General features: G+C 32.0%; 1 protein-coding gene across 1 annotated transcript in view; it reads left to right on the top strand.

Moving 5' to 3' along the window:
• LOC148283409 (neuropeptide SIFamide receptor-like) overlaps positions 1 to 12,691 on the top strand; it is a 139,660-nt gene that overhangs the window by 102,908 nt on the left and 24,061 nt on the right. The window contains exon 2 of the mRNA XM_088223554.1: positions 10,579 to 10,835. Within this exon, the coding sequence (XP_088079680.1) occupies positions 10,579 to 10,835 (257 nt within the window). The remainder of the gene's footprint in view (positions 1 to 10,578; positions 10,836 to 12,691) is intronic.

The following is a 12,691-nucleotide window of genomic DNA, read 5'->3' as shown; positions in this document are numbered from 1 at the left end:
ATATGTTCTTGAGAAATATTAATAAAAGATATTTAATTTAGTAATTTGTTAATATTAATATTTTTTATTAATATTAACAAATTACAACATGGATGGAGAACAACTTAAAGAAGGGAATTGGTAAGTCTAGGCATTTAATGAGCTTATGACCTGTCATTGGCTCGTTTATGTTGTCACTTTACATACTGTGTAACATTCACCATTCCACCTATGTTTGAACATCCACATTTCTTCCATTTGTTGATTTTGGTGTTGACTTCCGAGGGGGCGAACTCCAGTATTTTGTCTACAAACATTTAGACAAACTCAAATATTGTAATAAAACCAACTGGTCCAAGAAGAAGTTTAAAAATTAGAAAATTGCTTTCAGGCGTTGCCTAAAATTTGAAATAATTCAGTCAGATGAATCTCTTCACAACAATAAAGGTCTCAGCTCTTTAACTTCACTAAAATCAACAAATGGAAAAATTTAAGAAATATGTATGTTCAAACGTTGGCAAAATAGTGAATGTTACACAGTGTGTAAAGTGACCACTCAACCAGCTAATGACAGGTCATGAACCCTGTAAATGCATATACCTACATATTCCCTTCTTAAAGGTATTCTCTATTCCTGTTGTAATTTTTTGATCTTATTTACCCCAAGGGGTTGAAATCCAGTCTACAAACATTTGGATAAACTCAAATATTGTAAAAATATAAATGGTAAAAAATCTTTATATTTATTTATTTATTTTGTAAATTTATTGTATCAAATTAGCAAACATATTTAACAACAAGGAATCTATATAAAACTAATTAAAATGACAACGGAGTGTTCTCTGTTTATGATAGTCTCTATCAAACATGGCTCAGCCTGTTCTAAGATGGAGATTTTTTATCTTGTAGAGCATAAGATATTTAGATTTTAATTCATCAATATGGTCACCCTGCTATAATGTTCATGTTTATAATATAGAAAACATTCAACATAAATTTCTACGATATATAAACTACAAACTAAACATTCCAATACAAAATGTGAATTATGACTGCTTAACCTAACAACACTTGCTTAACTATTAACACTGCTTAACCTAACAACACTTTCTGAAAGAAGAACTATTAATGATCTCATTGTACTGTATAAAATTGTAAACTCTCTTTTTGACGCACCCAAAATACTTGAATTGATTAATTTTAGAGTACCTGCTGTCAACACTAGGAGTACTTTATTGTTTCATTGCTCCAGTACTTCTTCCAACCAACAAAACAATTCATTGATACCGAGCTGCATAGGTTAGGTAACACTTATGGAACGGCTGCAGACATTCTGTCCAATTCTTTACCATCTTATAAGTCCACAATATCAAGTTTATTTGTAGCGGCTCGTCAAACTATTATTGACAATTCAATTTCATAAATTAAAAAAAAAATACTTACTTGTATATTTTTATTACCTTATACTTGATTGATTTACAGAATTTATTTCATAAGCTTATGTCTTTGCATTTTATGTTTATATGCTTAGGGTTTTTTCTTGCAAACCTTTGTTATTGTTGTTTTTTTTTTTTTTTACTTTGTAAAACTTTTTATCATATCCTTTTTAACTAATTTCACTTTTTTTTATGTATATTCTGTTTATTATTTAGTATGTTAGCATGTATTTCATTTTTATTTTTTGTAAATGCCTTTTGGGCGTTAATGAACAAAATAAATAAATAAATAAATAAGTAGTCCTATACTAATAAAACAATAGCATTTAAAAACTTAAACTACTTAATTATTATATTAGTTCTTAAGATATTCTAAAATTTCTAAAATATTGTTGATCTAAGTAATCTCCTAGTGGGTAAAATATTGTCCATGTCCAAGTCTACTAACTTTTGGGCAAACTCAATTCTGTTTTTGGAGAAATCAGATAGTTGTATTGCCTTATTATGGCATTTTTCAAACGTATGTCCTTTCTTTTCTATCCTTACCAGGTGAAATAATTATCCGTCCAATCAGTGCTTGATTTCATATTGATTTCATAATTAAATATTATTATCCTCAAGTCTGGGTATTCTGCAATATAATAATTCACAATCACATTGGGCCTTGTGGCCAAATAATAGCATTAATTTTTAAAATATTAAGCTCATTTAATAAACCGACAAACTCAAAATTACTCGTACCTATCCAAATTTTACGTAAGAGATGAAAGTATTTTAATCCTGAATTTTTTGAACAACCCTGTTAGAAGTTAGGAAACAGGGTTGTCCAAAACAATATTCACTCAAAACTGGCTTAGAACAAGCTCAATGTCGAAAACATTTGTCAGTTATGACAGTTCAAAAACATTTTCCGCTCGTCAAGGAACATCATTTAGGGCTGAGAACAATATAATCTTTTTGCACCAACATTAACACTGTAGACTTGACATACTCTAGGAATTTAAGCAAAGATCACAATCGAGGAACATTTTTACCGATTTTAAATTGATAAACGTTTATATTTATATTTTATTCATATTTTTTTCCATTATAAATTATGATAAATAATTAAAAGAATGTGACCTCACTGGGATTACCCGTGCCGAGGACACTTAACAATAAATTATTATTTTTATTTATATTTTTACATTGGAGAATTTAATAAACAGTCATAATTAACAAAATTTTCAGACAGTTTTAAACATTACATAATTAATTTATGTACATTTATATTATTTATATTATAATACGCACAATGAAAGCACAAAAACATAACATAAGTTATACATTTGTTGAACAGTTGATTCAATATGGGTTTGGGCAAATGAGACAATCTATTTTACTTCTACCTAGCTCCACTATACATTTTTTTATAGCCTTTTTGAACATGACATTGAGATTACAAACGTCATTTTCCAAATGCAGCTTGGGTAATTACTATTCTTTTATACGGATACAATTCGTGATATCTTACTAGCGTCCGAAACAAAAAATACTATTAACATATTACAACAGAGATGAAAAAAAATATTGTTGAAAAAATATTATGTTTCAAATATGTGTCTAGGTATAAAAATAATTTTGGAAGTGCGGTGGTTTGTTTTTGTGAGGGTTAAAAAAATAAATAATTCAAAGTGGTTATTTCTGGTGATAACTGCCACCAAGCGGAAGCGATACGGATGGCGGGGCTGTATATTGCGGATACCACCTGGTTCTAGACATCCTGGACGTTTCCTGCTGATTCTGCGTCGGCAGTTAATATCCCAATATGGAACCATTTTATTTTTTTAAATTTGTATTTATTTATGGGAAGATTAAGAAATATGGTAAATATAAAATCCAATATTCTCATCCGTAAAACTATAATTTACCCATGATTAAATTTGTACCTCGGAAGCAGACGGATGCAAATCCATAATTTGATGAAATGACATTTAGATTTTCGTAACCAGTTTATGATCACGTCCATTGATTTTGAAGAAATGAAACTCTTATAATGAATGAACTAATGTGTTAAAATACTGAACACACAAATTAATGTTTTGAATTATTTGAAATAAGTTACAGAAAGCAAAGATTTTTTAGGCTATTGTTGAACATTTGACGACTGGATTGGCTTCCGTTTGCCTCAGAGGTACAGAAATTACTGTTTATCGAAACTTTTTTTTTGTAATGAAGGGGATAATAAAAACATTTTATTTTTACAGAACAAACTAGCCAATTAATACTTAAATACACAAAAATATATATTTATTTAATTGTAGAAAGAATGCGATAAGAAATTGACTTTCTCACAGCAATATCACAAATAAAATATAATAATGTAGCAGTTTTTATTAAATTTATAAAAAATATAATTAAAATTAACAAAACGATACATACAAAACCAGAGATATTAAAAGGTAAAATACCAAATGATTACATACTACAAAAGAGATGAAGAACATTTTAGAGAATATAGAAGTCTAGGGATTTACAGGGCTTATGACCTCATTGGCTGGTTTAAGTGGTCACTTTACACACTGTGTAAGCTGTTCAAATATGGGCAGACTGGTGAATGTTACAATAACAGGTCATAAGCTCAGTAGATGTCTAGACTTCTATATTAACTTATCTTAAATGTTATTCATCTATGATGTTAATATGTTAATATTAACAGGTCCCCAGGGAGTTGAATCTCGTCCTTGTCTACAAAAATTAAAAAAAACGAAAAAAAATTGATTACCAAATGAGTTTCTTAACTCAATGTACAATGGTTAAAAACCGAATAAGCTACCTGAAGAAATAAAAGAAATCAAAAGCCGTAATATATATTATTTTAAATCAATTTAAAAAATTATGTTCCAGATAAATTGTAATGTTACTTAAAGTTTATGTAAGTTCTTAATATTTTAAGAATTAACGTTATAAATCATGTATGAATAACTTCAGGATGCGAACCTGGCATAAAAGGATGCAGAAGAGCTGTCAGGAGAGAAAACACCATAATATGCTACCACTGGGGAGCGGACGTGGAATGTTTTTTTTCTTGTTTCTTTCTAAGCCTATAAATGCATTGACTAGATTAGGTAATCATTTCCGGTAATTCATTGGAAGGTTTTAAACAACCATTATCATCATCATCAGCCGTCTTTTGTGTAATGGTGAAAATAGGCCTCCCCATAAGTTTCCACATCTCCCTATCCTGAGCCAACTGCACCCGTGCACTTCCTGCAACCCATTTTATGTCATCAGACCACCTTGTCTGAGGCCAACCGACACTTTGTCTGCGTGTTATGGGTCGTCATTTCAAGAATTTTTAGTCTGTCTACAGTCTGTGGTTCTGGTCATATGATCAACCCAGCTCCATTTATGATTGGCAACCCGATGGACCACGTCACTGACCTTTGATCGCGCTCTTATCCACGTGTTAATTTTTATGTCTCTTAAATAAATACCTAGCGTTAAAAAAAAAAAATATTATTTATAAAACATTTAATACATGAACAAGATATTATACTACCAGGAGTAATAAAAAAAATCATTAGGGACGGTACATAAAGGGAATTCTTTTTGTGACAGATTGTGGTAATATCAGTTATTACAATCCATAAAAGCAAGATTACGTAATAGTAAAAACATAAAACACATTATTATACACTATCTAAATAAATAATATTAATTACTTTCACTTTCAAAATTATCTAAGCAATCTTTTTTTAATTGAAACACTTTTAGGTTTGTTATTCAACTTTTCATTTTTTAGTTTCTCCTTTCCATAGCTGTTCACTGATAATTTGTGTATTTTTATTTCATGAACACAAAAGTTTCACAGCCTGACAGTACAGGGAGAGCGCAAGTATTAAATAGTTTCATCTTCAAGTAATGTTGGTACACCGGAGACTTCATGATATATTGAATTTAATCAAATGATATTTAGATAACCACAAACAGTGAATTTTCAGACGATTAACTATCTTTGGTTTCACACTCATTTGCACCTTATTGTTTGTTAACAAGATTTATTAACTGTTTCGTTTTTATATCGAAAATATTAATTATACATGAATTATGGATTAAATATCCACCTCGGCCTTGTCGGCCTCGTAGTGTAATGGTCAGCGCGTTAGCCTGCCTTGCAAAAGGTCTCGAGTTCGATTCCCAACATGGTTGATGTGAACCATTTATTTAAAAGGGTGTTTTCACAATAGAATATTTCATAGTCCCTGGACTGGTACCTAAAGCGTAAGACTGATCATCTTACCTTCATATAACTAAAATGATTAAGCTAGGCAGCGATTGGTGTACCAATAAGTGCCCTATGCACCATTAGGTGTGGAAAGGGAACGATGATGATGATGAAATATCCATCTTAGAATAAACATTTTTAAGAAGGCGCGGCGGGTTCTCTTCTTGATTGTTTTAAGTCTATGTTCCGCTTAACGATTCTAGTTTTGTATATAGACGCGTTGCAAGGATTCGCCATTTTAGGAGAACCCGTTTTAAAAAAAAGCTTTCAGTACTGTTATTTAACGTACGTTTTATAATAATATTTCCTTTTTTACCCAGGTTCTTCTAAAATGGCGGCTTTGGAAGCGTTTTCGTTGCATCTTGCGTGGAGTTTATATCCTTTATGATGGGGGCGGTTTTGAATGATGCGGGAAGATTTAATATAATATCCCTGAAATTTAACATCCAGCCTGAATCACTGTCGCCCATAATCACCGATCGTTGAGGCTAATTACGGTCGAGTGAAGTAAACGAAGCACATTAACCGAGCGTCATAACGGTCGAATTGGGTTAAACGTCGTACAAACGTTCTTGGTGAATTTCAAAACATTGTAACCTTGGTTACCTGATATGTGATCTTACAACTATTTTAAACAATTACGTCATCAACATAATACCTCTTTCCATATTCGATAGTGCATAGAACACCGTACTGGTAAACCAAATATAGTTGTATTTAATCAATTGTTTCATGAATTAAGGTGATCAGTCTTACCAGTCCTGGTACAATTAAACATTGCAGTTAATAAAAACATAAAAATCAGTATAAATATCAACTATGAAAAAATTTTTTTTTTAACTATTATCAAAATAATATTTATCTGTATTTTTTTTAACGAGTCGAGAGAATATGTTTTTTCAATATTATCACAAAAACACTTACCTCTAAATTACTATTTTTTCAAATTCAATTACGACGAAATTTTAATGATTAATCGAGGCCTGGAGGGCCGATTACCTGAGTCCTGAAGGGCCAAATTTTATAACATGTAAGAATCGGCGACGGCCGACTGTTGCATGCTTGTATATTTATTTATTTTTCAAGTGGAACGATACAGATTGGCCCAATCCAAGACTGTTTTTTTTTTGTTTTGGCATTGTATTGAGTAATATACAGAAAACTATGATAGGCCTATAACTTTTATTTATTTATAAATTTTGTATTTTTTGTAGTAACGGCTGTTGTTTTGTTTTTAATAAAAAAAAATTACACATCTGTGCTTATTGTATGAAACTGGTGTGTTTGCATGAAAATCTTTTTTTGTTTCCTTTATATTTAAAATGATTATATCTATATACTATTTATCTATGGCTAGGTTAAATGCACAGCGTGCCGTTTATATTAATAAATTAATATGATGTGCTCCGCATACCATTTAATTATTTTCTTTTTTAAAAAGCGAAAAGGTTTTTCTTTTTGTAAAATCGTAATTTGTTCAGGGGAAAGTTATAGGTATGTATTTAAGAGAAGATAAAGCTTTGGAGTTGCTATGCGCTATCTGTCAAAAAACTTTATCATGGAGCAAACAGGCTTTGGAAGGTTCTGGAATATTGATGGGGTTTTGGAAGAATTTGTTCAATTGAAAAGATAAAAAATAATGCTGATAAAGCATGTGATCAATTTTTATAGTAACAATTTATCTGATTTTGTAAACTACATCCACGGCTTGAGTTGTAGACATAATATTCTAGTGTATTGTAAACATGTTTACACTAAACTTACATATTAATATGATTTATTAAATTAATCTAAATTTGTTGCTACATATTGGTAAAACATTATTGAGAATAGATTATGGATGTCTAGGCATTTACGCGGCCTATGACCTGTTATTGCCTGGTGTATGTGGCCACTTTACATATTTCATCATCATCATTCCCTTTCCCCACCTAATGGTGCATAGGGCACTGTATTGGTGCACCAATCACAGCGTATCTTGATCATTTTTGTTACATAAAGGTAAAGCGATCAGTCTTACGCTTCAGGTACCAGTCTAGGGACTTTAAAATATACTAGTTTAAAAACACGTTTTTAAATAATATTTCATATCAACCATGTCGGGAATCGAACCCGAGACCTCTTGCACGGTAGGCGAATGCGATGACTATTTTGTTTCGTAAGTTCGTTCGTTCGCCATATATTCATTTCATTCTAACGCAATCAAAACTATATTTCGCTCTCGTTTCCTCCCACACGAAACAAATTAGTTATAGCATCAGACCACATACTCTCCGATCAGCACTGGTACCGGTCGACCGACACGACACAGCTAACGACATTCATCGTAAATTCAATTCGCGTTCATTTAACACGGCTAGATTTTATTTAGCATTGTCTACGTCTCTCTTTTATTATTGTCGTAGTAAATTGATTTATAAATTTAGTAAATAAAACTCCACAAAATATCTTGGTGAATCTTTTATTTAATACACGCAACCTTTTAACAAAACTTCTGCTAAGTCTGTATTCATTCTTTCTGCGAAAGCAGTTCACTACGCCATGTAAATTATTATGGCTTAACATAGGCACAGCCTTACAAACCATTATTTTTCCATGGCTATAATATGTAAAATGTAATGTAATTTAATGCAAAAACAACCCAATAATCAGGTGAATAAACCTACCAAGAAAAGAAGACGACACAAAGAACTACTACAAAAAATACATAATCCCTATTTTTTCGACATTTCCCTTAAAATATTTTTCTATTCGCTTAAGTTATCTCTCGAGTGTTTTACATGCATTTAAATAACTTGCAAAAATGCAGAGGTTGGTTTTATAATAAATAATCAAAGTCGTGTAAGAAACATTTGTGCATGAGGTCAACGACACTAAAGTTTAGACAACACAACATCATTTGACAACATGAATTTATTATTTAAGGGTGGAGACTTTATTTTCTTCGTCTGTTGCTAATCCACAAATGGATTAAAGTTTTTTTATAGGAATTAGTTTTACGAAAACAAAATAGAAATGTTTTTTGTCAATTCTTTCAATCCCAAGCTATTTCACTTCACGAAAATAAACGGATGTTTTTTTCAATTTAAAAAAATATATATCCGTTCAAACTTTGTTACGATTTACATAAATATTTCAATTTTCGGACCATTTTCAATTAGTTGTATATAACCTAATAGTAGAAAATAGGAATCAAGTTGTGATAAGGAGAGGTTCAAACCTCGGACTTCTGATCCGTAAGCTCGCGTAAAAGAGTTATTTAAAACTCGTTGAATTGTTTTAAATCGCATTTAAAGCATTTTGGCTAGGGTTTTCCTGGTACTCCCCTCCGGAACTCACGGATAAAAAAATAAATACAATCAGTAGAGAGCAATTAAAATGATTGACAAACACAAAAGAGCGTGTTAACTTGGGCACCCTGACGAATCCGCAATAGTGGCACACTTTATAGACACCGGATATTTTTTCGCCTTCGAACCAACTTTTTTACATAAACCAGGTAATGACAGTGCACGAATAATAAAAGAGACAATTAAAATACACAGACACCCAAATATTATAAACAAAGACGACGGGCTTAAATTAAACTCAACATGGCTCCCAAAACTACATACTACAAAAACAAATAGAAATGAGCTTACTGCCGACTGCGACACGGTACAAATTGCTAGTACATAAACACATTTTTTTTTCTACAAAACACACAGTTTACCATGAAGATAGTTGCCGAAATGTCGAGACAAATCCAATACACACGGTATCACCTAAAAAAGGAACACATTAATAGCAGTGACGTGAAAACCTTCGCATACATTGTTTGATTCCAAAAGGAATAATTTTGCTTCATTATTTAAAAATAATGTTCTAAGGTTTTATAGAATGCGATTAATTGCAGTCTATTAAATCATAATATAATACCCTACAAGAGGTCGACGAGTTTGTAATCCGTTCAGTTGTGGTAGAGCGGAGATTGAACCTCGCGCCTCTAATCTTAAGTTCCCAACATTACCACGGAGTCAAAACACGACTCTGATATCAATCACAATGTATTTGATAACATATTAACATTTTTTTTTACTTTTCTTAAAATTGCGTGCAGATTTCTCAAATTCAGTGTACAAAGGCATGTGCCTTGCGTCTACCCTCTTAAACGGAATGTCTCAGCTCAGTGTAATATATATTCTGTGATATGACAGTTCAAATAAAGTGCTTTATCAAAGGGAATCCCAACAACATTTCAGAATTAATTTACATTTTGTTTACGGTTAAGGCCAGACATGTGTGCCCTACGCTTAAACAAATGCACCCATCATTTACATACATTGGGGGTGGTTTTATGTGTTTATATATTGTGTACAGAAAACCTTGTTAAGGTTATTGTTTGTGTGTCGTCGCATATGTGCCGCGTGTTGCAGAGTGTGAAGTAAAATAGTTAAGTGATATATAATTATATCACACACTCTTCACGTCGTTCTATCGATAATAAAGATATATTCGGGAGCGGGAGACACAATTTCATGCGACACACGCGCGAACAGAAGTTTCTAGTACGCCAGTCAGTAGCTCTTTGATTATAATCGGGGGCGCCTCTTTGGACCGCGATGTGAGCATAAACTAATGTTTTTTTCATGTTTTTAGCAATTAGATTTATAATATTATCATTTTTAATTTCAACTGTAAATAATTTAAGCAATTGCCTGAATATTCAATTTTTCTAAATTAATATCTATTATTTTTGGAATGTGTGTTGACCACACAGCACCGTAACGTGTGGATGTTTTTAGCACTAAGAAAAGGATAAATGTTTTCTGGTAAATTTCTTTGCAAATGTAGTCAAACTATCAACGTTGAAACCAAAAAAAGAATGTATTGTAACATACGTTTCTTTATTTCCAGCATGGGTGCTAGGAGGAGCAATCTGCAAGATGGTTTCCTACCTCCAGGGTGTTTCCGTGTCGGCTTCCGTCAACACGTTGATGGCCATCAGCCTGGAGCGCTGCAAGGCCATCAGTGCCCCTATGGCTGGCCCCATGAGCAGCCGCTCGTGCCGCCTGGTGGTGGCGCTCATCTGGGCCTTCGCTCTCAGCATCAACATGCCATGGATCGTGGTCTTCACGCTGGAGCCCATCGGCATCACGGGAAGCAAGGCGCAGGTAAACAAAAATCAAATTCGTAAATATCAGATGTTTTTTTGATATTTTATTTTATTCAACAAATTTACGGACAATGTCCAATTTAAACAAATCATTCAACGAAAAACAATAATAATACAGTAACAAATAATAGAAGCAATACAACGAAGAAAAGCAGAGACAAGCTCATACATTAGACAGGCATTATGGAATCCAGGTTAATTCTTCAAATATACAGTCTATTTATTGGGAATATTTCTTTAGTATATTTGTAAAAAAACTCAATTTAAAATCAAAATAATTTAGATCTTGATTTTCATTTACAAATCTTATCATTCTCGGTAGAGGTGCATAGAAACCATAATTAGTCTTAAGATGACCGAGGAACAAATTTCATTATTTCTGAGTCTACGTGAATGAACATGAAGGGATATTTATTGGAGAATAGTCAGGATATCAAATAAGCCATTGAGTATTTTGTTAAACAGTATGACAATAAGTCATAATTAAAGATAATGGACAAAACATAAAAAATTATAACAAAAACACAGTGAGATTTTCTTTCAACTATTTTGTCAGAAGGGTTGTTTAATTCATATTTTGGAAAAATTTCAAAGCGCCATTTTTGTAAAAAGCATTATTTAAAAATGGACCTTTTCATGTTCTTAAATATGTTCTCTGAATAATTTAGCAATAAGAACTGGATAGCAACATGTCTTGATTCAGATCGCATTAACGGTTGGAATTCTAGATCATTTAGATATCCTCAACAACTTTTTTTCTAAACAAGTAAGACATTGAATATCATGCCATGAATATTGACAGAATTTTAAAATTTAAAAATAAACATTATCATAATCAGTCCCCTTTTCGCACCAAGTGGTGCATAGGGCACTGCGTTTGTAAGTTATATGCCACGTATGTCGATAATTCGTTACATGAACCTAAGGTGATTATTCCTACGCCTGTCCGGGAACAAAGAAATTTTGCAGATTAAACAACCTAAAGAACCAAAATTTCACTTCCACTCTGCCAGGAACCGAACTCAAGCCAACTACTACACAGCAAAGCGGAGTAATCTTCACATCAACCAGAGCCCTGGACGAATGTTTTCGAGATGGCTACTCTAAGCCGAAAATCCTGAAAAAAGAAACAAGGTTTATATTTACGTCAAACGGATATTTATTTATTTGTTTACTTCAAAAAACAATGTTCTTTTTAATTTACTCCAATGAAAATTTTTATTAAGTTAAAACGTTTAAAATATGTAAGGACCGTGTAGAATGTTTCGGCTTTTGCCTGTTTTAAAAGCTTCTCCGCATATATTCATGCGGAGAAGCTTTTAAATTTTAAATTTTAAAATTGTTCATCATTATGACACACATCAATATACAAAATACAAAATAAAAGTTGAATTATTAAATACATGTCAACAATATATTACAGGTATTTTTTTGGGTGAATCAAGTTGTGATCCCGTGGCTAGTGTTGCGAGCTCACGGGTCAGAGATCCGAGGTTCGAACCCCACTTTACCCTAACTTGATTTCCATTTTCTAATAGTGAGTTATTTACGAATCGTTAAAAATGGCAACAAAAATGAAAATATTTAGGTAAACTATAAGAAAGCAAATACTTGTCTTTAATTTTTTTTAAAAATTAGAATGAAATAATGTGAAATGTTTTTTTAAAACACTGTTCTTACACTAGAATATTTCATAGTCCCTGGACTGGTACCTGGAGCGTAAGACTGATCATCTTATCTTCATGAAACATAAATAATCAAAATATGCTGCAATTAGTGCATCAATTCGGTGCCCTATTAAGTGTGGAAAGGAAATGATGAAGAATACGGTTTTATTTAATAAGCCATTGTGCC

Source organism: Micrasema longulum, unplaced genomic scaffold, assembly GCF_059751315.1.
Source record: "Micrasema longulum isolate JH-2025_06_02 unplaced genomic scaffold, ASM5975131v1 h1tg000242l, whole genome shotgun sequence".
Classification (NCBI taxonomy): Eukaryota; Metazoa; Arthropoda; class Insecta; order Trichoptera; family Brachycentridae; genus Micrasema; species Micrasema longulum.
The sequence above is the reverse complement of the archived record's forward strand: the minus strand, read 5'-3'. Positions and strand labels throughout refer to the sequence as shown.